Source organism: Drosophila santomea, chromosome 2R, assembly GCF_016746245.2.
Source record: "Drosophila santomea strain STO CAGO 1482 chromosome 2R, Prin_Dsan_1.1, whole genome shotgun sequence".
Lineage (NCBI taxonomy): Eukaryota > Metazoa > Arthropoda > Insecta > Diptera > Drosophilidae > Drosophila > Drosophila santomea.
The window spans coordinates 16714290-16738936 of NC_053017.2; the positions used below are offsets into that span (position 1 = coordinate 16714290).

General features: G+C 43.1%; 2 protein-coding genes across 5 annotated transcripts in view; both read left to right on the forward strand.

Moving 5' to 3' along the window:
* The window catches only part of LOC120444341 (protein slit), a 55709-nt gene that overhangs the window by 6950 nt on the left and 24112 nt on the right, over positions 1-24647 (forward strand). The window lies entirely within an intron of this gene.
* On the forward strand, positions 21262-21990 carry LOC120444898. Its single transcript, XM_039624887.1, has 4 exons — positions 21262-21321; positions 21386-21541; positions 21592-21759; positions 21835-21990. The coding sequence occupies exons 1-4, from the start codon at positions 21262-21264 to the stop codon at positions 21988-21990; spliced, it is 540 nt and encodes a 179-aa protein (XP_039480821.1).

Sequence of the window (24647 nt, forward strand, 5' to 3'; positions counted from 1 at the left end):
TTCCCATTCCCGTTCCTAATGAAAGAATGTAATAAACCAATTTGGTTTCTCTTTTTTCCCCACCATTTGCATTCTTCCGGCCATCCAGGGGAGGCAGTCTTCTATAAATTTTTGGAAGCTAACCAGACGCGACATTCCCCCGAAGTCCGACTGTCCCGCAACTGTCCACTACCCATCATTAGGCCTGACAAAAGTTGTTCTTTCAACTCATTTGTACAATGGGAAATCTTCCCATAATTAACGGCAGTGCTTGGACAACTGAATCCGTAGTTGGGGGAGTCGGACTTGGAATTTCTATGCCTCGCTGCACACAAATGGAGGGAAGATGGAAGATGGCCGAATCCAAGGGAGGGGTTCACGGGCAACTCAGACGCGGGACACTCAGACGACGGGCATTGCAATTGGATTGCCTGGAGTAAATTCCTATTGTTATAGTTTGTCATTCCGATTGCCGTTGTGTGTAGGTGACCATCCGTTTCTCGGTGCCTCGCCTCGGGGCGGAATTATTAAAAGTGAGCCAGACAAAACACCAAGAGCCGTCCTCGGTGTGGGGGGGATTCTCTATAGGGAAACAGAGCGGGACAGATGCAATGGCCAGTTTGAGAGCCGACTCCCGTTTGATATATTGCAGGCATCCGGTAGACAACGTTGACGTAGACGTGATGCTGCAATAAAATCTGCGCCGACTCCTCATTATACATAAATACCCTGCCCCCCAGCAGGGTATGTCCACTAGTTTTGATTTGAAGGCATATTGCTATATTATGTATAAGTATGTTACGGATGTTTATTTAAATGTTTTTAGTTTAGTTTTAACATCGTTGCAAGTTCTTGTCATATTTAAATAACACTGTAACACGCCCCAGAAAATCTTAATTATGTAAATGTTTATGGCTGAAAGTTGTACAAATTCAACCATTTTATCTCTTAAATGAATAAAAATGGAAATGGTGTTGAATGCTGAACACCAGAAAGTAAAACAAATGGGCCACAAGTTAATACTTGTAGTAACGTTAGAAATATCCTTTTGGTATTTTCCTATCCATAGGGTATCCTCACTTCGATACGAAAGCTTTTGGAACATTACTCTCTTTCCAGCCGCCTGTCATTGTTGTGGTTGTCACATTGTCGCCATCGTTGTCTCCATCTCGTCGTTTGAAGCCTACACACAAACTCACAAACAAACCAATAAAAGGCGCTGTCTGTTGTAGTTTTTGGAACGTACTACGTACCCCTCGGCCTTTTGGCCCCGGAACAGCTTCTTTTTCTCTAATTTTCGTTGCAACCAAATATTTGAGCCGCAAACAGTTAAAGACACCCAACAGCATGCTATAGTAGACGTAGACATCGGCCCACGTTGAAAGCCAGGAAAGTTGGGCATTTCTCAGGCCCGCTCACCTTCCGCCTCATTTTCCCGAAATGTGTCGCATCGTTTTAATTAAATATTTTCAATTTTATGGGCTTGTTTGCATTTGCATTTTAATTTTCGTCTCGGTTTTTGGTTTAGTTTTTCCAGTGGTCCACCAAAAAAATGTTTCTATTTATTTGTTGTTGATTTGATTTCGGTTTATTTTTTGTCCGAATTGGTCAGCAGAAGCAGCGACCAAACAAACAACAATGGGAAACCGTGAGACGGTGACACCTGGTGGTCTACTCCCAATCTTGGGACTAAGACTGGTCTGATCTGCATTTACATTCCCATTCCCAATCCCATTCCAAACCCGAGTCCCATTCCCATTACCATTCGGGCAGCACATTTTCCATTTTTCATGTTCATCTTCTGTGTCGGTTCATTAGTTAGGATTACTGGACAATTATGTCGCATTTTGGTGCCGCTAATAGTTGTTTATTTATACAATTATAAAATTGAAAGCTCACATAAATTTGTCTGATTTGCTTGTGGGGGTATTAACATCATCAGAATTTCCATTGTTGGAAAGTCTTTCTTGGCAACGAGTGAAAGTTCTCAAAATTGTAAATTCTTTCAACATCAAGGGCAGTCTTCCTTTTGAGTCCAAATTTTGGAGGGGGTATCGACTTGGAGTTCGGGGATGCCCGCTAATGGCCCTCAATCGGGTCTTATGGCGGTGGCTTAAATCGAATTATGTCTTTCATTTGCTTTGTATGCCTCTGTGCCGCATTTGAATTGATTTCAATTTGGCTTCATTTAAAAGTGATTTTAAATTGTGAGTTGCATTCAGCATCCATTTGCGAGGTAAATTAGATGGAAATGTGAATTAAATTACTCGACATATTGCATTTAGTTGGCATTAATTGCACAATTTCCCATTTTGTCATGAAAGATAATAATAATATTTACCATTCCCATTCAATTGCTCCCTGATAAGTTATAAATTTCCATGAAAACTTCCAGCACAGGATTAAATGTAGCATTTTCCCGATAAAACTGATGGCCAAGCTAATGCACGATCCTTTCGATAGGCAATTTGTTTGCAAAGCTCCTAGAATTCCCACAAATCTGACTCCATATATGCAACCCAGTGGAGTATCCCCAGCCGTATCTATTCGTTTACTTTGGCTATCAGAAATTAAGTTTCCCAAGCTCTCAATTAGATCCCTCCACCCTTTTGTGTGTGCTCAGAACTTTAATAATGTCAGACCCCTGCTCCCTTCATTGAATAAAAAACAAACACCGGAAACGTGGGCAATATTAATCGGTTCCCTCCCTACGTTTTATAGTATATGTGCGTTACAGGCCATATATGTATATATATGTATTATGAACTTTATCGAAACCCCAAATCAATTTATTTATGTGCGTCGTGCGCTTTAGTGGAGCAATCAGAATGGGGAAAAGCTCGGGCTTATCTTCAACACGGTCTTTAGCGTCTGATAAGCTACACCCTCACCCCACTCCTTGGCCCTTGAGATGCATTCAGTCGAAACCCGCTCGCAAAACTGAAACCCAGCCGAGCGTTCACTACTCAACAGTTGAACTCTACCCCTCCATCAGTTTCTCAGGCTTTCTCCGCTTTGCTTGCTGTTGGTGGTGTTGGTGGTGGTAGTTCTCCGCGATCCCGGTGCAATAAAAGTACAAAAAGCAAATAGGTTCGACCCATGGGTAAATATACTCATCGCATCTATACGGTTACGGTTATGGGGTACCATAGTACTATGGCATACTCTGTGTGTACAGACGGACGCAATGAATGAAAAGTGTTTCCGCTTCGCCTTGCAATAATAGTTGGGAAATGGGAAAAATTGTGCCTGTCCTCCGGGGATCCGTTAAATGTGTCTCATTAGGCGGCTGTCGGAATGTGGGCGTGGCCGGGTAGTAAAGGGCTTCTCCGCATCGACCTCACAGCCCGCACGCACGCAGATCACTTTTCAGAATTTTCAGCATTTTCATTTAGTGCGTGCCATGAATTGTCGTTTAAATTAAATTAAAGCCAGTTGACTAGGCAGGCGCAGGAACACAATGTATGAAAGGCAAAAGGGGACAGGCCACGGAAATTGCAACTGCAACCCACCACCACTAGGTGGAAAACGACGCTGTGGATGTGGATGAGGATGTGGATGAGCTTGAGGATGCGGATGTGGATGCGGATGCGGATGAGCTACCCCATCCTCAGGTTCACGGATAAAAACAATCTGTTTGCTGCCTGTCACAAGGCAAACACGGCGTGTATGTTATACGGGAGTGGGGAATCGGAGGAGGGCTGCGAAGGAAACTCATAAAAATCCACAACGATTTGTTGTCGTTACGGGCAGGAGACTGATGACGAAAGACGACCGACGATTCACCGTTATGTGGTGAACCTGATGGCACAGTGGGCCAAGTCCCGAGGGATGAATCGCATAATCGCAGATCGAATTGCCAAGACCCAAAGGGTTGCGGGAATTATTATTTCTTTAATTAATTATTTGTATACATTGCCGAGATACCAGTATATTTGCCCATGCAGCCAGTATCCCATTTCAGGCAGTTGGTATACTCGTATTATAAGCATAATTGCAATGCACGTGATCTCTAGCCAAATTACTAAGGGGATTAGTAACTAAGTTAGTTTCCTATTGCACAGCAGTTTCTTAGTTGTTAGCTCTTGAGCAGATGTGATCTAGCAGATAAATGTTAAATTTTTTAACCATGAAGATAGATGAAACTTAATAGAATAACTAACAAGTTAATTTTATTAACCCTATCAGCCCGTTGTCGAGAAAAGAGTTATGGCATCAGTTTAACATCCTTGAACGCGAGAACCACAAACCAAATCCCCTGGGTACCACTGTGCCACCGTGGCTGATGTGTTTTTTGTGGGTTTTAATTTTTTTTCTTTGCCCTCCGCCTTTTCTTCCGGGCAAGGTTATTGCAATCGCAACACCTCAGCCGCCGGCGTGGTACGTCCTCCGACCCAGAAGTGGTGTGCAACAGCCCAACCCATGCCGACCAGCCCATCTCATCCAATCTATATCCCGAACTCCCTTCCCTGGGCATTTTTAATGCTTTTAATTTTTGCTGCGCCAACGGACAGGGAAGCACGGAACGAGCACTAAAAGTAAGCCCAAAAAACAAGAAGCCGTGGAATATATGCTGGATATAACGCTTTTCGCTTTTCGGGGGTAAGATGTTCAGTTCTGTTCGGTTAGGGGTTGCAAATGTCCTGGAGAGTGTCGAAGTATGTGTGCTCGCCTGTGTGTGTGTGTGTGTGTGTGTGTTAGTGTGAGCGAGGGTGTGCATCCTTTGACTGCGTGTGTGAGTGGGTGAGGGCAACCGAAAATGTGCAAAAAATGGGCGTTGCTCGACGCGATATATCTAATGGCTTTGTTTCCGAGAGTTGTCGCCCCAACTCCGCGCACATCTTGTTGCTGCTGTTTAATGCATGTTGGCAAATGTTGAAATGATGTACTTGCCACCACTCTGCACCACCCTCACCCAGCACCTTCACCAACCCCCCTTCCCCCCCTGCGGTGCGGCGGCATATGCCAGACTGCTAAATATGCAGCTGTTAATGGCTCAAAAATTAAAACATTAAGGCAGAGCACTCCTCATCGTCGTCATCACAGTCAACTCGACTTTGATTGGAAATGTGTTCGGGCTTTCATCTAACCACCCGAACCTGAACCATCCCAACCACCCAACCACCCGCCCACCGCCCTACTCATTTTCCTGGGAAAGCGCTGAGTAATGGGAAAAGTGCACCTTGCATGGGAAAGATTTGGACGAGTAGATAGAGCTGGCAGTGGAATAAAGGGAACCCGTTGGCTGACTAAATAATTACACACGTGCTACGAGTGCCGAAACGTAGGTCCACAAAAATTTCAAAAGTGCATGTAAGCAATTATTTGACATTATTGTGAAGATATGATTTGTGAATACAGTTGATATGTAGTTCTCACGCTCTGATAATACCGAAAGAGCAGATGACAGATCTGCATGATTAGTTTTCTTGCCTTCCAGTCTTTTGATTTGTTTTTCCATCTTTGTGAAGGGTCTGGAATCTTCGTGGTGGCCTACTTTGATTTTCCTTATTGAGTTCTTCGGTTCACCTTTGTTTTGGTTTTTCTTTTGAAAAGGGTTTTTGTGGGTCACTTGCCCCCAGTGCAAAGGGTTACGTTTGTGAATGGCAGGGAAAATGAAAAAAATGGTAAAATATGTTAATTGAAGTAGACCCAAGTTCATAGCGAATGGCGTTAGAATCCATTTACTTTGTGTGGTGAAAGTTCAATTACCTTTATCCGATCAGAAGTTTGACAGCCAGCCGAGCACTAAATATAGTTTAGCATGGCGCACATTTTGTTGCCTCATTTCTGAGATATGAGATAAAAAAAAAATCAATTGAAAGGAGTTTGGGGTGGAAATATTAATTAAATGTGGTTTGAGTATAAATTCTATGGGCAGCAAACTCAAAAATTAATTTCCGTTCATATCCAACCGATGTTTCTGACTGATTTCCTCTCAATGGCCAGACATCCGAGGGAAATTTCCTTGAGAAAATTTTATTCTATTGTAGCATTTTCTCAGCTTTTTCCCAATTTCTGAGACGCTTTGTGTTTCCCCTTCGTTTACTCTGGGCAAGCAAATTCATCCTTTTCATTTTCGGGTAACTTTTCTTGGACTTGACTCAATTCCCCAATTTTGTACCATACACAAAGACACACACACACAATTCCCTTGGCGAACATTTCCGAGAAGCAACAATGCACCACCCACCACCACCATCAGCACCATTTCCCCCCTTTTCCCCGCATTTTCCGGGGGCAGACAATAACAACGTTAAACAACATTGAGGCATAGACAAAGGCAGGCTACTTACAAGCCGCCAGCCGCCGCAAGATGGCCAGAACTCTCCCTGCCTTACCCCCGGGATGCCCACCTCCAACTCCAACCCCCTCTCCCGAACTCTAAACCCCCCTCTCAAACTCCACACCACTCCTCACCTGGCACATCTTATCTTATCGCGCAGGTGCAGGTGCACGCCACACGGCTCAAAAAGCGACAAGGCAGCGACAGTCGAGCCGAAAGAAAAAGAGCAATTGCCCTGTCCACAGCACCTTAACGACCCCCCTGCCCCACCCCCTTGAACACGCTGCCCATGCGCACAGTGCACGACATGAATGGCAATTCTTTGGGCAGCAGATATTTATGAGGCGGCCTCTAAGAACAACCTCAAAGATGCCTCAAAGCGACAGATACATACTCGTAAATGAAAACCACATAATTAGTCATTAGTGGTTTCTTGCCTCACGATGTCTATATACATTTGAACTTGGCTAAGAACTACCATACTGCAGCAGCGAATTTAATATACAATTATCAAATACTTATAGTTTTTGATAAAGTTTTATTTAAAATGAAGATATGGCTCCTTTCACCACTCACAACTTTTCAAAGTGAACAAGATTAATTGCTACTTTTTTTGTCGCTCTGTTTTAAAGTTCATGTTGAAACCTCTATGGATTTGTATATTCAATCCAATCAAGCAATCCAATCGAATCCAATCCCCTGTGCAGAAACAGAATCTGAGTTTGGGTCATTGATGGGGAATGCAAATCACTTGAAGTGAAAACGAAAATGCCTGGTAGGTGAGGGGAGGGGCAACAGTGGGGAGGGGTTGTGCACTATATATGGATGTGGGCATATATATATTAGCGTGGCTGAAGGAGAACATCAAAGGCCGAGACAGTCTAATGAGGAAAATGCATTATTTGACCCCTGGCCTCACCGAATTAGCCTTTTTGGTCGCGGCTTCTGTCTGGACCTATGTTTCTTGGCAAATGGAGGGAAATTGCTTTCAACGGTGGGAGATTGTGAGGCTGGGAAATTGGGAGACTGGGAACCAGAACAGATGAACCAGGATGAGGCGAATTTATCAAACATATTTCAACATGCGCCGGAAAATGTGTTTCTGATGATGCTGATGGGCGGAAAGGAAAAAGCCAGCAGCGGCAGCTAATTAAAATGGCTTATAATTTTCATGATTTACACTTGCTGGCTGGTTTTCACCGCCCCCTTTTCTGAATCTTATGTTTGTGTTTTGGGTTAAAAGCTCATAAAATTAAAGGCCCTAAAAACATGGCGTGGGCCAAAAAGGAGGAATCTTTAGAGATGTGAGCGAAGAAAATGTTATATTTCAGAACAATGAAATAAGAAATAAGATGTGCGAATGAAATGCTGATGAAATGGCAAGGGAATTTCCACTAGAATGTTCTCATTTACTTAAAGCTCAGCACTTTTTGGTTGCAAGTGAAGTAATCAAGTCGCAAATAAAGTTATCAATTTTCATGTTTTAGGGCTTGGTTTTAGCTAGTATAAATGTTCACAAATTTACATAAATTAATTATACATTCTGTCAAATAATTTATAATCGCCTGACTTCGTCTGGCATAATTTCGTGTCACGATTTCCATCGCTAGGAAAAAACGAATGAAATAAACTTGCTTAAGCTTTTTGATTGTGCAAAGGCAACAACAACTTAGCTAAAGTCGAAAAAAAAAAAACCTAGGCGCACATTTGGTTTTTATGCTATCCGGTGCACAAAATATAATTCAATCAACGCCAAGTGCCACGCCCCCATTGCCGCCACACCATCGCCAGTGAGGGAATTCATTTTCTATTTTTTAGTTATTTTTGACTCTTGCATGCCGCACGTCACCCGATGGATGGCGGAAGGGGGTGGCGGCACAGGGGGGTTAAGGCAGAAGAGAAATGTTCCTCAAGATAGTATATATCGTCGTATATATGAAAAATATGGCATATGAGCTGCTGGTACCCGACCCCCAAGACCAGATGATGGTCTTCCGACGACTTCACCTCGTGCCGCTGCTGCCCCTTTCTTTTTTTTTTTTGTGATGGGTGGGGTGGGGAACTGAAACGGGGTGAGGAGGTGCTGGTGGTGCCCCTTGTGGAGGATTCAGGGGCAGGAGGTGATGGTGGTGCTAGTGGTGCTGCTTTCGGTTCTGGGGTTCCGGAGTTCTGGGGCTGTCAGCTCACGGCGCGCGCAGCAGCATAAATCAACTTATTTCATTGGAATTTATGTTTTGTTGTTGCGCCTGTCGTTGATGCAGTTGCAGTTGCTGTTGCAGTTGTTCTTGTTGTTGTTGTTGTTGTTGTTGCCCTGCGTCGGCTGCGGCATTGGCATAGCACCGTGCAACAAACACTCTGACGACTGACGCCACCATCATCATCCTCCAGCGATCCGGCAATCCAGCAAATCCACGAGGGGATTACACTTGCTTCCTTCTCGAATACCCTTCTCCAAGGCTGATTTGTGGTTGCTGCAGGCAGGATATCAATTTGTTAGATAACAAGATATTTCATTCAAAGTTCAAGTCTCTTTAATAACAATGCTTTAACATGCAACTAATCATTATTAGAGGAAAGTATTCTGTCTATGAACATGTAATCCCTTTTGAATTTTAAAACCATAAAGTAGTCACAAGGAGCTAAACCAATTTAATTATTCCTGGCCAAGAGTATTAAGACTTCGATTAGATGTCAATGGTATTTTCCATGAGCATTTCATGCTTGTTGGCTGGTTGTGTGTGCAATTGCTTCATTTGCGGCAATGTCTTCGAGGGAAATGGAGGTCTCGGTGGCAAAGTGAAGCGAGAGGAGTCGGAGTTGGAGGTGGAGTTGGAGTGGTAGCAGATTCTGAAAAGTAGGAGGTGAACACGGAGGCGCAGGCCGCGTGTTAAAATGTACACTTTGCATTTAAATCATTCCGGGAAGTTGGGTTCGTTATATTTATCTGTTGCCATTGCCCTACACACTCCATGTGCAACTGGCAACTGGCGGAGCCTTCGGCAGGAACTCAATCAGCAGGGCCGGTTAAATAAGCAAAATTGAAAAGCTAAGCACTTTCTTTGCTCTCTTATATTTCAAATCCAACTTTGACTTTTGTTGCTGCAGCTCAAAGTGCTTAGAATGCGGCCGACTTGTGGCAGGAATATCCACTATATAATCCAGAGAGTGTGGGATTAAAGGCTCATACTAAAGCTGCCACATAAATTAAATCTACTGAGTAGCTTTGAGAAATCTTTGGCCTCGGCAAAGGTTGAATATTTTCTTTAACATGATTTATAACTGAGACTAAAATTTTTATTACGCTTTATTTATTTGCAGGTATGTTGAAGATTGTGGCCTTATTTACGACTCGTTGAGGTGGCAGAGGTTTTTCAAGAAAAGTGAGTTTATTCTACCATATGGAAATTGAGTTTTGCCATTGTAACTGTTGGCTTTAAAATATGTTTTTTTGGGAAAGAGTGGTCACTGTGACCCAGATTGATATAATAAGTTACCCAATTTAGACCATTTGATTGATGAGTTGGATAATGTGATAAACGATTTTTTTATAGTAAAAACTAATGAAGCTATAAGTGTAAGAAACGTTTGTATTGGAAAAGTACTCCTTGGTAAATTTACTTCTGAAACTGAATGTTGCAGATAGAGCTCTAGCTATATTTTTCAACTCTGCATTATTCACTCTACACTTCATTTCTTTTTTCCAAGAGTGCTGCACTTATTCCAGACATTTTTCCTGGGAATATTTCCCTTTGACTGCATAAATGACTTTGTCCGGTAATTTGCCCCGATGTTGTGCAACTCCCAGTCTCATTATTTCTGCTTTTTTATTAGGGGATTCCCACACCCCCTTTTTTTCCGTGTAGCGGATAATTATGCTATGCTAAACATTGTCTCACACTCGTCGTTCTGCCTTTTGCTCGCCCACACTTGGATTTATGGATGGAATACTTGGCGAACAAAGTTGTGAATACAAAAAGCGTTTCCCCTTCCAGCAATTAGACGCCATTTCCATTAGCGTTTAACCATTTAACATTTTTCTTCTTCATGACCACGTTTATTTTTGTGTTTTCTTTTTTTTTTTTGGTTGGTTTGCTTAACAAGTCTTCACACCTGCCCACATCCTAAGCAAATATATTAGTGTTGCGGGAAAAAGAGAAGTTGTTTAGGAAAAAATCTTGTCACTTGTTGCCAATTAAGAGGAAAAACAACGAGCACCCTGATGATCGTACATCAAGTGGTGGGGTCGGTCGGTCGCTGTGTGTCTGTCTCTATATGTCTGGGCTCCCCCGTTTCCCAGTTTCAGAGTTCTCCAGCTTTCCACTTCTTCAGTTTTTCAGTTGTTCAGTTCTTCAGCTCCTCAGCGGACCAGAGGCGGTCAACGTCTGACGCTGGCGGCGCAGCTGCTTCAATTAGCTCAGTCTGTTTATTTGCAGATTTTTTTTTTGCTGCTTTTGTTTTGATTTTCCTTTTTTTTTCTGTTTTGAATGAGCAGATTTTTTGCCTGGTTTGGCACATGTGAAAAAAAGCAGAGAAGGCGATCCGAAAAGAATCATTTCTTCAACTGTTTAATTGCAGTTGCCTTTGCTTGATGTTGTTGTTGTTGTCTGGCTGCCTGGCTTTTGCATTTAATTACTTTGTTTATGGCCCCGGCAGCAACAATAAAACTTCAATTTATGTGTGTTCTCTTTGGCACCCAGCCCCTCCCCACTCCCCCGCTGTAGTCGAATTCCAATGCACCAATTGACAGGCATCCCAACCCCATCCACACCCACCACACCTCCTTCTCCATCTCCTGCTCCTTTTCGCTGGCCTTTGTTATGTAAACAACGCGAACTTTATATTTTTTGTGTCGACGCTGCAATACTAAAACCAACTTAACTCAACTCGCCGCCCTGCCCCCCAAAAACGGAGGGAAAAAAAATGGGTGGGAAAAAGAAAGGGAAAACCACCCACAATTCGCATTCTAACTGAAGGCAAAAGTTTTTCCTTGCACAAATAACTCGACTTCTGCGACTCAACTCGCTTTGAATGCTTTGCAATTTCCGCTCTTCTAAATTTGTTGAAAATATTTCTTCCACCCCCTACTCCCCCCCGCGTAGTCCCCCATCCCGCCTTCCGAAAAGCGAGAAAAACTTTTCTGCTGTGCTGTGGGAATAACAACAACATGAGCAACAACAACAACAGCAACAGCAACAACAGGGTAGCACAACCCATGACTGACTGCCCAACCTTGCGTAATATTTTAATAAATTTTGTCGCCAGGCATTCGGCTCCCCATTTTCCCACTGGAGCGAGCGAGCCAGATAGAATGCGGCTGGGAGCGAGAGGGCGACACACAATAGCAACTCTGATTGCTGCCACTAACCTTTGTCCGATTTCCGTTCGCCATTCCAGTTGTGCGGCGCCTGCGTCCTAATTAAAAACGCTGGCAAAATGTGGGATAAAAGCAGCAAAAGTGCGTCGAACCTGTCAAGCAAAAAAGGAATAAAACACGGCAAGAAACAGGTGACATTTTAAAGGAATAACACACGGAAAGAAAAAGGTGACACTTTATACTTTTTCAAGGGTATTTACTACACGGCTATTAAATTTTTCGTTATGCCAATTCACTAGAAATGTATAATTTCAAGTTGAAAGCACACATCAAACATAGTTTGAATCGTTGTCATTAATCTTTACATTAATTCATAAACATGAGTTAAAAACTCATTAAAAATCAGTTTAATCAAACTTCATACTACAAACTTTGCTGACTTAACTAAAATATTGGCCAATTGTTTAAAGAAATTGACTGAAGCTTTCCTAAGATACTTAAATTTATATTGAAAGCAAGACATTATAAACTTCTTTCATAATTATTTTTTTCCCGCTGTGCAAGGATCAGCCAAGCAGCAGGACATGGCCTGTCACTTGATTCCTGCGACGGAGTGGAGTGTGCACCGGTGGAATTTCCATGTCAAAGCAGATTTTCTAACTGATTTCATGTCCAGCGATTTGAGGCGCTCAACAATTTCTAGTTTGCCATCCAACTTGCGGCATCCCGCTCGCTCCGATGTCCTGTTTTTGTTCCTGTTCCTGTTTCTGCTGTTGTTGCTGTTGCTTTTGCCGTTGTTGTTGGTCCTGTTCCTGGGCGTACTGATGATGGCTGATGGCGTTGGTGGCGGCGCCCACTGATGTGGTAATAAACACCCCTTGTGCAGTCTAATGGACCGTAATTAACTCGTGTGCCGACTGCGACTGCGACTGCGACGGCGACTGCGAATGCGACAGCGACGTCGTCGTTGTACAAGCGATGAATAATAATTTTTTGCCAAAGCCACAGAGCCGTAGAGTTGTCCAATCCGTGGACAACAACCAGGACCCATACCCATACCCAAGCCAAGCCACCTCCCCCCATCACAGTGGAATATGGCCAGGCACAGTGGTAACGATTGCCGATTTAATGGCCAATAATTTTGGGGCGCCCAATCGCCGGCCATTCGCATCGCATTTACATATGTAACTAAACTGGCCAACAGGCAAACCCTGTCCAGATGGTGGAAATTACTTATCGCCTGTCATTTGGGGTAATCGCTGTCCCACATATTAGGTTCGATGATGAGGCAATCTTTATGTCCACAGCAAGTTGTTGATTGTGTGTCGAGTTGATCTATATAGTCTCGAATAATATCAGGATGAGATATGAGTGGTTTTTATTGCGCGACAACAGATGTGTACAAAACTGAGAGGGTAATTTGACCAAAGGGCGTGCGATTAACATTAACAGTTTGTAGATTTTTATGGTTGGCACACATTTGGCCTAATATTATATCCATAGCTCAGCAATAGCAAGAGCTAATCTCATAGATAGTATTCTTTGAAACTCAAGAGCTGGACAAAAAAGCCAGGCTTCGAACAATATAATAGTTTCAAGAGCAATCATATTCAATTATACCGCCACTTGTTGTCATTTTCCGCTCCTTGAAAACCCTTTGAGCAGCACTCCTACTCATTGAGTTTAAAAAATCGGCGTGTCATAACCTTTTTTCGTAGACAATTGCCTCTTCTGGTGGAACCGATTCCTACCCATTGTACCCTGTATGCCTCCAGATTACCATTGTTGTTGCTGCTGGTCAGGGTGTTGCTGCTGCTGCTGCTGCTGCTGTTGTTTGCGTGACGGATATTGCCTTGTCACTTGCATGTACGAGAAATGTTAAAACGTGGAGCCGCTTGGCTTGGGTTTCATCGGCTTTTGCCTTTTTTCCTAGCTCTTTAGCCCCGCACCGCACTGCGATGCGGTCCACTCCAGGTCCTCCGCTAGCCGCTTCCCGCCACCCCCCTGCTAGTTATCCCCCCTTTTTGCGACCGCAGCAACCGCAGAGCGGCAATCAACGCACAGCTACAGCAGCAACAACAGCTACATTCAACCAGCCATTGCTGAGTTTTTGTACCGTTCGAAAGTTGTGCTAAAATTTAATTAATTTCGCAATTTGCCTAGACGCTGTCGATTGTAGATTGTCAATTGCAGGCTCGTCGACCAATTTCTATCTTTTCAGAGTGTCCCCCTTCATGCTCCCCATCGATGCATCGTCGATTTGCGCTTTTTTGTGCTTCTGCAGTGGGGCTGCCGAAAAATTATGATGATTGCCATCATCATCATCATCATACCGCTCGCTGCACCGCTTGCATGTATAGTAATACCCATAGACGAACCTCGTAATACTCCACAGTAAGCGGGGGGCGTGGCGAATGGGCGGCGATTTAGCCGGGACCATTATAAATACCAATTTAATGAGCGCAACATATGCAACGGGCACAAACCAGGGGCGCTGGCCACCCGGAAAAAGGGGGGTGTGAAGCTACAGCGAACGTTTAATGCGATTACATGGCAGCGGCACATTTGTCATCGGGGGTAGAGTCGCGCAGTAACGGGCGTACACTGAGCCAAATTCGAAACGGACGGGGATTAATCGCGGCGATAACTCAATAAGAAATTATTGATGGGCTTATCTTTGAATAAGTTGCGGTTGCAACTGAACTTGGTTATGCAGTAGTATTAACATGGTTTTCAAAATGAAGGGGATGTATTTCGTATTTTCTTGGCGTTCATTTTATATTGATTTATATAATCGGGCTATCATTTGAAGGCATTAAGTGCCAACATGATGTATTGAAATATATATGGTGTATTTACCGATTTATTTTAAATAGTTTCTTTCATGCACCTATTTTCTGCAAGTGATCTAACTCGCGCAGTGAATTTTATGTGCACTGCGCTGTATGTTACATTTTGATTTATGTAAGTTTTGTTCATTTATGATGTTACATTTCATGCACTTTTTATGGGCAGATTTTTAAGCAGATTAAAGGCATGTTTCTTTTGACGAGATTAATTGACTGTTTATGTAAGTTGAACCGATTGAAAAGTGATAAGTGCTCCAAGTGGCGCCCAGAGTTGAATGCAATAATGTCTAAATCCGTGAAATAGTTCTCCTAATAAGCGTATAATTGCACAAGTGCAGTGGCCCCCCGTGAACTTCAACTTCAACTTGAACTGCAACAAATGCAAATGCAAATGAATGCAACTTGCATCAGCATCTGTGTCCGTGTCTGTGTCCGTGTGTCAGCTTAAACAAATCAAGTCAAATTACTGCAGTGCTAAACAACAACGAGCAGAGGATGCAGAAGTAGAATATGTGGCACAAACAGCCAACAACGAAACGAAATGTAACGAAGCACAACAAAGTGAAACTGGCGTACCAGCCGCAAGGTTTCGCATCCGAAAGATAGATTTTGCTATAGCAGATGCTACTGCTACTGCTACTGCAGCCACGCCAATTGCATGGCCATCGTGCATAACTCCAGCTGGATTGTCTCTGGTCTCTGGTATGGGGTCTGGTCTGCCGTCGTCCCTGGTACCTTCGCCCGTCCGTCCCAATCTCTATGGTTTTCGTCCGGCATGCGGGCCACTGCAGTAACAGTAGTGCGCAGCACAGCGGTGGAAACGGCAGTAAGAGGAGCTCCAGTCGCCGCTCATTAAGTGCCACTCCACGACAGTTGTCGCTAATGCCGCCGCACCGTCCCAGTTCCCCGGGTCAACGTAAATTTGCAAATATTTGCTGGAATCAGACGAGTGGAGCAAGTGCCACCATGTGAAGCTGCTGCTGCTTCTGCTGCTGCAAAAAGGGCTGAAAAATTCCTGGCATATTTGCCCTGCGCGAGCGCAACTTGAGCTCAAATGAGTGTTAGACGAACTATGGTGCGGATGGCGGGGAGAGACAGAGGAGGGCTTTGCAAATAGGTCTGCCCTTCATCCCCTGGAAAGCCCGTGCCCCGAAGAAGTTTGGCACTTTAAATGCCAAATGCCAGCCGGGAAACCACTCGCCACTAATCCAGTCTCAGTCAGAGTCCCACTACCAGTCGCAGTCGTAGTCCCAGTCAGACAGTCCCACAACCAGAGTCCATCATTCTCCAAACAGACCGATGCAATTATCCCCGCCTTGCAAACCCACCTGAGGCCATCGGTGAATCTCTTTTTCATTTCCTTTATGGGCAACCGCATATGGTATGGCCGTAGCATATAGTTAGTGCCGCCGCCCGCCCTCTTTGGAAAATTTCCAACAATTGTCATATTATACTTTTAGGTTCTATTCACTTGGTTCACTCCATTGTCCTCCTGCGTTCACGTGGCCACTCCCTGGTTTCCCTTTTGATAACCATGTCGGCGAAGGGCGCCACTTGCACCCTGTGTACCTGCAGCTGCAACCTGAAAGGTTCCACGGCGAGGAGTGCTCAAAAGATATGGGAACTGGTTTATTTTCGGACCAGTATTACTTATCTAGGAGCATTCCTTCTGAAATCAATACCAAACACTTCATATTCTAAATATACTATATAAAGTCTTTTACAATTTTAGAAAATATGCATATGAGTAAGTGGTTCCCCCAATTTCTGTATGATTTTCTGAGTAATTTGATAACTTCTCGGCGTTTCACTTATGAGAAGGGTAGCCACTGAATTGGGGTCACCTATTTAGGGTGGCATCCTTGTATTGCAAGTTTTCGTTTGCCATGATCAATTTTATAAGCAGCTAATTGGGTCTTCAATTTCGTTTTGGAGGTCAGGTTAGATCAATTTTTTAATGGGCTCTCCTCCCACTTTGTTCCACCGCATATGAGAACATTCGAGTTGGTTGACAGCCAAGTGTGAGAACTTTTTATGGCCTCTACGGGGGGTGACCACGATGAATAGAATATATTTTACCACTTAGGATGGGGTCATCTCATGGTGGGAGAAAGTCTGGCCATTTGGCTAACTGTAAAGGTGTCTCCACATGGCAGGGTCACCCCATAAATGGGGTCACCAGCACCAACAAATATTTTTTAGACATTTAAAGGCATTTGCAAGGTGTCAACTCACTTGACTTGCCCAAATGTTCAAAAAAAGAACATTCCAATCCATGGCGAAATAAGAAATCATCCCTTCTTGAGTTTCTTGAGCAACCCTCGCGTGGACTAGGATCAAAACTGCCTGGGTTTTAACTTCGAAGCAGGGCGGTTAATGACCATTCATTGTCTTACCTGACCCACTTGTTCCACTGCCTCCCGAGTTACGAGTTTCGAGTTCCTTTGCGCCCGGTGAGTCAGAGCCTTGGTGTGTAATTTGTATTTAAAATGCAACAAACCATAATTTTAAAGTTGCCGCTGTGCGTGCAGTTTGTCAAAAAGGCAGGATGGCTGGCATGATGATGAAGTGGAGAGGCAGGCAACCTGCGGTGCGACTGAAGAAACGGAATGAAATTATTAAGTATTTGCCTGGCCCGGCAGTTGGAGAAACAAAGGCCAAAGCTTTTAAATATTTAATAAGTATACAAAAATGGAGGAGCCCGAATGGAGAGGGAGAGGGAATTGCAGGGACATTCGCCTGTTGTTGAGTCATGTCAATTGACTGACTGAGTGCCCCGCTGTGGCGGGAGAAATGGATGTGGGAAGTGGGTATGGGAATGGAAGTGGCAGTGGAGGTGGATGTGGAAGTGGAAGTGGAATCAATACCATGGATGGCCGCCTGCAGGGTTCCCGAGTACTTGTAAGGATATACACACACTCTCTGACGTACTAACGGTGACAATAAATGAGTAAAAATGACTTCAACGAAACGAAAATGAAACGACACAGCGACGAACGGACGAACGAACGGACAGACGGACAAAATCTGTCATCAACACGCCGGCAGTGAAGAGCAAAAGATACGAACCGAGCCTGGATACGACGAGGCACTCACAGATACCCACGCACACCCATGCGGCAGCCATGAAATTTGATACGATGCGTGTGCGTCACTTCGAGTGTAAACGAAGGGTGGTGCCGAGGTGGTGCGGGAGAAGAAGGACACAGGACACGGGACAGACCAAAAAAATTTCCATTTAACAATATCGGTCGCTTCTTCTTGGGCATTTTTCCAAAATAGTGATTTAAGCTTTTAAATTGAAGCTGAAAAATATGTCTTCTGGATGCCGTTGCTTTCATATCAAAGTTGACGTAAACATGATTTTAACTATAGTTTACATATTTCTGATTACGATATTTAATAGGCATTAGAAAATGCCTTTAAATGTACTCCACTTCCCCCAGGCATCACTCGAAATCTACAAACGAGGGTGGTTCGATGGGTTACGACCTCCACATTAATAGAGCTCCAAATGTTTATTTGCTTTGCTGCGCCTGCCAGTCCTCAAAGATATTTACTTTATGCCTCGTCTAAGAATTAATAAAGAATAACTTGATTTATGTACAGCCATGGGCGCGGGTTGGAGGCCTAGACTTCCGCTTTATTGGCCAGAGATGTTCGGATGACGGAATGAAAGTACTTTGTGGTTATGTTTCATTTATGCTGTTGTTTTTATTGAGCCTGGCAAAATATGAACCATTAATGGCATTTTATTGTTATTATACCCGTTACTCGTAGAGTAAAAGGGTATACTAGATTCGTTGAAAAGTATGTAACAGGCAGAAGGAAGGGTTTCCGACCATATAAAGTATATATATTCTTGATCAGGACCAATAGCCGAGTCGATATGACCATGTCCGTCTGTCCGTCTGTCCGTCTGTCCGTCTGTCCGTCTGTCTGTCCGTCCGTATGAACGCTGTGATCTCAGGAACTACAAAAGCTAGAAAGTTAGGATTAAGCATACAGACTCCAGAGACATAGACGCAGCGCAAGTTTGTCGATTCATGTTGCCACGCCCACTCTAACGCCCACAAACCGCCCAAAACTGCCACGCCCACATTTTTGAAAAATGTTTTGATATCTTTTCATTTTTGAATTGGTCTTGTAAATTTCTATCGATTTGCCAAAAAACTTTTTGCCACGCCCACTCTAACGCCCACAAAGCGCCAAAAGCTGCTACGCCCACACTTTTGAAAAATGTTTTGATATCTTTTCATTTTTGTATTGGTCTTGTAAATTTCTATCGATTTGCCAAAACACTTTTTGCCACGCCCCCTCTAACGCCCACAAACCGCCCAAAACTGCCACGCCCACACTTTTGAAAAATGTTTTGATATTTTTTCATTTTTGTATTGGTCTTGTAAATTTCTATCGATTTGCCAAAAAACTTTTTGCCACGCCCACTCTAACGCCCACAAATCGCCAAAAGCTGCTACGCCCACACTTTTGAAAAATGTTTTGATATTTTTTCATTTTTGTATTGGTCTTGTAAATTTCTGTCGATTTGCCAAAAAACTTTTTAAATTTAAATGCTGAGTAACGGGTATCTAATAGTCGGGAAACTCGACTATAGCGTTCTTTCTTGTTAGCCGCTAAACTGCGGGGTTTCCTTGCTTCGGCAGAGTTAACCATAATTTTAGTGCGTTGCTTTGTCACAAGGAAGAGGAATTATGATTGTGTAAAAGAGATTTTCATTATGATATTCCCTTGGTTATGTTATTATGCCGTTTTCTTATGTTATTAATTTGGCAAAATGATGCGTTTTTCTTGACGACTTGTTTACCTTGCTTTTGAGATTACTTGAGGGCTATAATTTTTGGAATACCCCTATGCCGCGCTAGGACTCAGGTTTCCACATTTACTCGTCAACCTTCTGACTCCAGGGGCGACTCCCGTGGCTGGTGAAATTTACAACCTTACCTGTCCTAATCCCGGTGATGCAGCAGCATGCTCGCAGCAACATATTTCACTTCTCCCGGCGAGAACAATGCGAAGGCTTTTAGGGGCAACGAGGAAGATGCTCCGCGCTCTACCTGACCCGAAATCCGGAAAACAAAAGCCGGAGCAGAAAGAAAACAACAAAAACAGCAACAACAGCATCGCAGAGAGCTCAACTGCAACACGCATTGCACCTGGGATTCTGGTGGTATGGAATGGTGCGGTGTGGTGTGGAGTGGTGTGCAGTGGAATGGCATTGGGATTGGACAGGGGATTGGGTGGACCTAGAGCACGCCTCAGATTCCCTTTCGGCTTTTTATGGATTTGTGAAACATTTTATAACTTTACATGGAAATGATGTGTGTACGCGAGTGTCGCAGGTGGGGCTGTTTATTATGGTAACCTCGAAAACAAGTTGAAACCGGAGACAGGGCGACAAACTAAATAATGCCCAGCATTGTGTTTGTCCATTTCGATGATGAGCCCACACAGACGAGATAAAGATAAATACGAGATAAATGAAGATTGCGTTTGGACACTCGAGGCGCCATTGTAATAATAAAGCCACCAAAAATATAATAATAAAATCCAAGCCTAAATCAAATAGAGCATAATCTGCTTTGGAGACCCGGACCCGTACACTTGATCGTCATCATCACTTGTCGTTTCCCCAAACGGCAGATCAAGAAAACGAAAATGAAACGAAACGAAACGCAACGCAAATGAAAATGAAAACGAATGCGTGGCACAAATTGAATCTGATTGTTCAAGTAGTCGGAGTCTCGGTCTCTGTATCAAATGTAAATCAGTGACTGCCATCCAATCCATCCCCCTGCACTCGCTTTATTCAAATTCAACTCAAAAACAGCTGCTATACTTCATTACCATAAGGTTCGCCTTGGCCAGCACTCCCAATTCCAATCCCAATCCCCTACAGTGCCACATTTCCGAGACCAAACCGACCCAATCCCATACCCAACTCGACCCGACCCGAGCCCCCCTCCTGGTCCGACATGCAATTTGATGTGTGATTATGCCTTTTTGTTGCTTATCAAAATGAAAATTCAAATTCAACTATAACAGCACATTGTTTACAACGCCCCCGAACCCCTTCTGTGCACCCTCGAAAGCATCCCAAACAAAACCCAAACACAGCAACAGCAAAAGCAACAGCAACATCACATCAACGGCAGCCACACTTGGAGAGCTGCAAAAGTGACACTTCCAAGAGATTAAAGTGACATGTAGTGGTCCGTATATTCAGGCTATATAGCTACGGATAGCGGCGGATAGCGACGGACTGTCTGCCGAGGAGACGGACCCGCTGCCAACACCTTCCAGCACTCGAAAGTGAGGAGGGTGGAGAAAGTGGGGGCGTGCAGGGGTATTACGAGTCGAGTACGAGTATTTGTTGGGCTCTATGCATAGATTAATAAATTATAAGCCGCTTCTCTGAATGGAGTCGCTCTGATTACACTCACAGAAATTGGGTGAAGAGCCGAGCTTACTCGCTGTTGAGTAATAGGAGTTACGCTCTGTCATCAAATCAGTTTAATCAAAGGTTAGTGGAAAAACAATTGAACAAATTGAGATGCAAGAAGAATTCAATTAAATTTTGATTTTGCTCTTATTCTCTCACTGATCAATCACCAGACAGGCCAAAAGGTTCATTGAATTTCAATTCTAATACATATATAACAAATGTTCCAATAATGTAGTTATATTTGCGAATTGTGGCGAATCTAATTACATTTTAATTGATTTGATATGAATTTTATGATAAATCCATACAAATACTAGCTTAAAAGCTCGAAATTGAAAATTCGTTTTAAAGTGATCGCCGATGCCTTAGGATGTATACAAATCCAAAGTTAATACTTACTTTCTGGATAGCCATGCAATTGGTCAGCAGAGTACGTAGATACGCACTTAAATCAGCCCTAAATGACTTTTGTCAGAGGTAAACATACATTTTAGACAACTACCATGGTCGAGTTTACAAATATAAGGTGCGAGGCAGTGGATAAGGAATATTGCACTTTTGAATATTGCCAAATAAAATCGGTCAACCGGACATACAAGTACCTTTCCGTTAAAGCCAAAATCCTGCAGTTACCGATAACCAATGCCAAGGTATGAAAAAACGGACTACTTTTTCCAAAAACTCTAGAACTGTGACATAGGTAAATGGTGCACTGTACCAACGACTCAATGGATACAAGCCCTTTCTGTACAATATAACATTGGATTGTTGCAAGTTCGTCAAGAATCAGAAGTCCAATCCCGTTGCTAGTTTCTTTTACGACACCTTTAAAGAATTTTCCAACCTAAATCATTCATGTCCATTCAATGTAAGTCGATATTTTAAGCTTAGACCGCAATAATAACCATTATATACCAATTTTTGGTAAACATATCCATTGAAGCATGATATAGTACTGGATAAACTAACTGCAGAGTCTATAAATCACCGTGTGACTAGAATTCTACCTTTTCCGGAGGGGCAGTATATGCTCCAACTAAACTTTAATGTTTCTGGCATCAACCGAGTTATATTAAAAATTTATTTAGCACTCTCATAAAAAATACCTCAAATCACTTAAACTTTATCAAATGTATTACAAAAAAAGCTTGTGAGGCGAAAGGGAAGTTACATGTATGTTTAACGAAATATATTATCTTGTGGTTAAAAATCTGCCCTAAAACGTGTCTATCTAATTACTGTTTGAATTAATTTGCTGGGCTTTCTTTCAGTGCACCTTTCGCTACCCTGTTCGCTTTCTTTTCCACTCAACTCCTGGGGGAAAACGACTGTCGGTCCCCAGAGCATATGTACGCCCCGTCCTCTTGGATCCCCATGCCCATCCCCATCCCCAATGCCATCCATCCATCTGATTTTCCTACCCCGCCCCCGCATCAGAATGTGAACGTGAACGTGAATGTGAATGTGGAGCAATTAATGTTTGTGTTTTGTCATTTCAAGCCCGACATTGCCCGCTGCTGCTGCTGCTCCATCTCGTCTTGATGGGGATGCTGTTTTTGTTGTTCTTACATTTTATGCGCATAATTAAGTCGGTGTATCCGTAAAAGTATGCGACACTTCCGGCTTGGACAACTGTCGACGAGAGTCCCTATTGGAACTGGGCTTTGTACGGCCTTTTCCTCTGATTTTATTATTATTTCTTTTGCCCCCGGCTTTTGCATTGTAATACAATTCATTGAGCATTGAGCATTGAGCACTGAGCATTGGAGCTCGGAACTCTTTCTTTTCGACATATTCCTCAGCATGGCAGGGGGTGTGGGAAGAAAAGAAGCTGCGGAAATGCCAAAGCACAAATGGGGAAAGATGATGATCGGATCATCAGCGTGGAGAAACGCTGAGAAGGAAATTGGGAAAATATTTTGATGTGCTGTAAATTGTCGATTATATCGCAGGTCCCCACGTCAAGAGATACAATCTCGATTATCTACGCTTGAAATTACCATTTACATTTGACAGATCTTTCCTGTTCTCAGCCCGTAAATGATATTCTCCATTGTATCTTCTTTGTTTTAATGATAATTATCATTTAGAGCCTATGAATAGTATAATTATGGGTCTCCTCATTCTTTGACATTCCGTCTCTGTTTTATTTCAACTTTTAACATTTCAACTTTATACATCCATAATCGTTGGATACTTGAGCACTAATTGAGGCTCTCATGTCTGGGCATCGAAATTGGCTTGCCCCACAAAGGCTGCCCATCGAAAAGTATATGTTTTCGGTGAAACTGCTTTGGGGAGTGGGCACAAATGCCGAATAGTTGTCTGGGTCATCATCTTCATCGTCATCTCCAGCTCCATCTGATATATTGATTGTTTGCACTTTGTTTTTCCGTTTCTGCTATGTCAACTGTTTTTTCCCCCCACCCGTACTTATTGTGATTTTTTTGTGCTCCCATTGATTAAGACCCCCGACATTTACTTCATCTGCAGAGCGACATGTTTGACTTTGGCCACGCTGACTTCAGCTTAATCCCTCGGTGGGCGGAGCGGGCAGAACTTTGATATGGCTTATCTCTGTGTCTCGAGATGGGTGTACAGGAGCAGAGCGATTTTGACACATGTCATAGGCAATGGACAAACAGAGACCACCTCCCCAAGTGGGATTCGCTTTTCAAACTACTGCAGCTACACTCCACTCCATTCCACTCCTCGTGTAAGCCACAAAAAAACAAATCACTTGGGGGCAACCCCTCCATCTGGTCCGCGTGGCTCCCTCCCCCGACTACTACCCACCCAGTGGCATTATTTGAATTAAGTGCATACTTAAGCGTAATTTATTGGAAAATCCACAAGAGCCTCCAGGCGGCTCACTTGGCTCGGTTTGAGCTGGGCGCCTCCATCTTCAACTCCTCCATCCATCTACCATAAATCTATTGTTTCAGTTGGTGCGAGGTCGCGTCATTAATCTGCAGACGACTCTCTTAGTCCAGTCGGAGATTTCTGAGCGCCAGATGACATTCTATCTATGTGTGTCTCGGGTTTATTTGCGCTGCGTTATTTGAATAGTTCTCTGACAAACTCCGCTCCACTCTTCCACACATCTTATCTCCTGGTGTCCGACCAAAAGGCTGTAGAAAGAGTGCTGAGTGGGTGGAAACATCATTGGAGTTGGTACAATGTGCGGATGGGATGTTTATTGGGATCGGGATTTCTGCAAACGACATCGATTTCATTAAATATGCCAAGTGCCCATTCTAAAATCGTGTTAACGGTCATTGCTTATGCATTAAAGTAATCATTTCTGCTAACAATAAAAGGAAGAATCATCAAATAACTGAAAATGGAAATTCAATTTTAATGCAGCACATATTTTAATTACTTCTAAACAAATATCTAAAGAGAATGCACACAAATATGCATTGGTTTTCATTTTTTGATTGAAAGAGAATAATTAGGTTATATATTAATCTTGTGTGAAATTTGAAACACATTAATGGTTGGAAATTCAAACATTTTGTGGTATACAAGTATTTTGCTAGTATTTCCAGGTAGAATGTTAGTTTAAGATGGAATTTATGTGCATTAGACCTCACTTATTTATTTAGTTCGTATTCTAACTGCAAATTTCCCAATTTGCGTTGCCCATTTAATTTGCAAACACAAATCACTTTCCTGTTATAACTCTGTTCCAAATTGATATTGAGTGCTTTGGATTCTTCTTGGTATCAAATTATTGTTGTTTTCCTACCCAAG

What these genes read in the sequence shown, in the direction of transcription:
- LOC120444898 (XM_039624887.1), top strand. Translation starts at nt 21,262, where the DNA reads ATGTATACAAATCCAAAGTTAATACTTACTTTCTGGATAGCCATGCAA. An exon ending in CCATGCAATTGGTCAGCAGA is followed by an intron (nt 21,322 to 21,385) that starts GTACGTAGATAC and finishes CATACATTTTAG; the next exon opens with ACAACTACCATGGTCGAGTT. An exon ending in TACCGATAACCAATGCCAAG is followed by an intron (nt 21,542 to 21,591) that starts GTATGAAAAAAC and finishes ACTGTGACATAG; the next exon opens with GTAAATGGTGCACTGTACCA.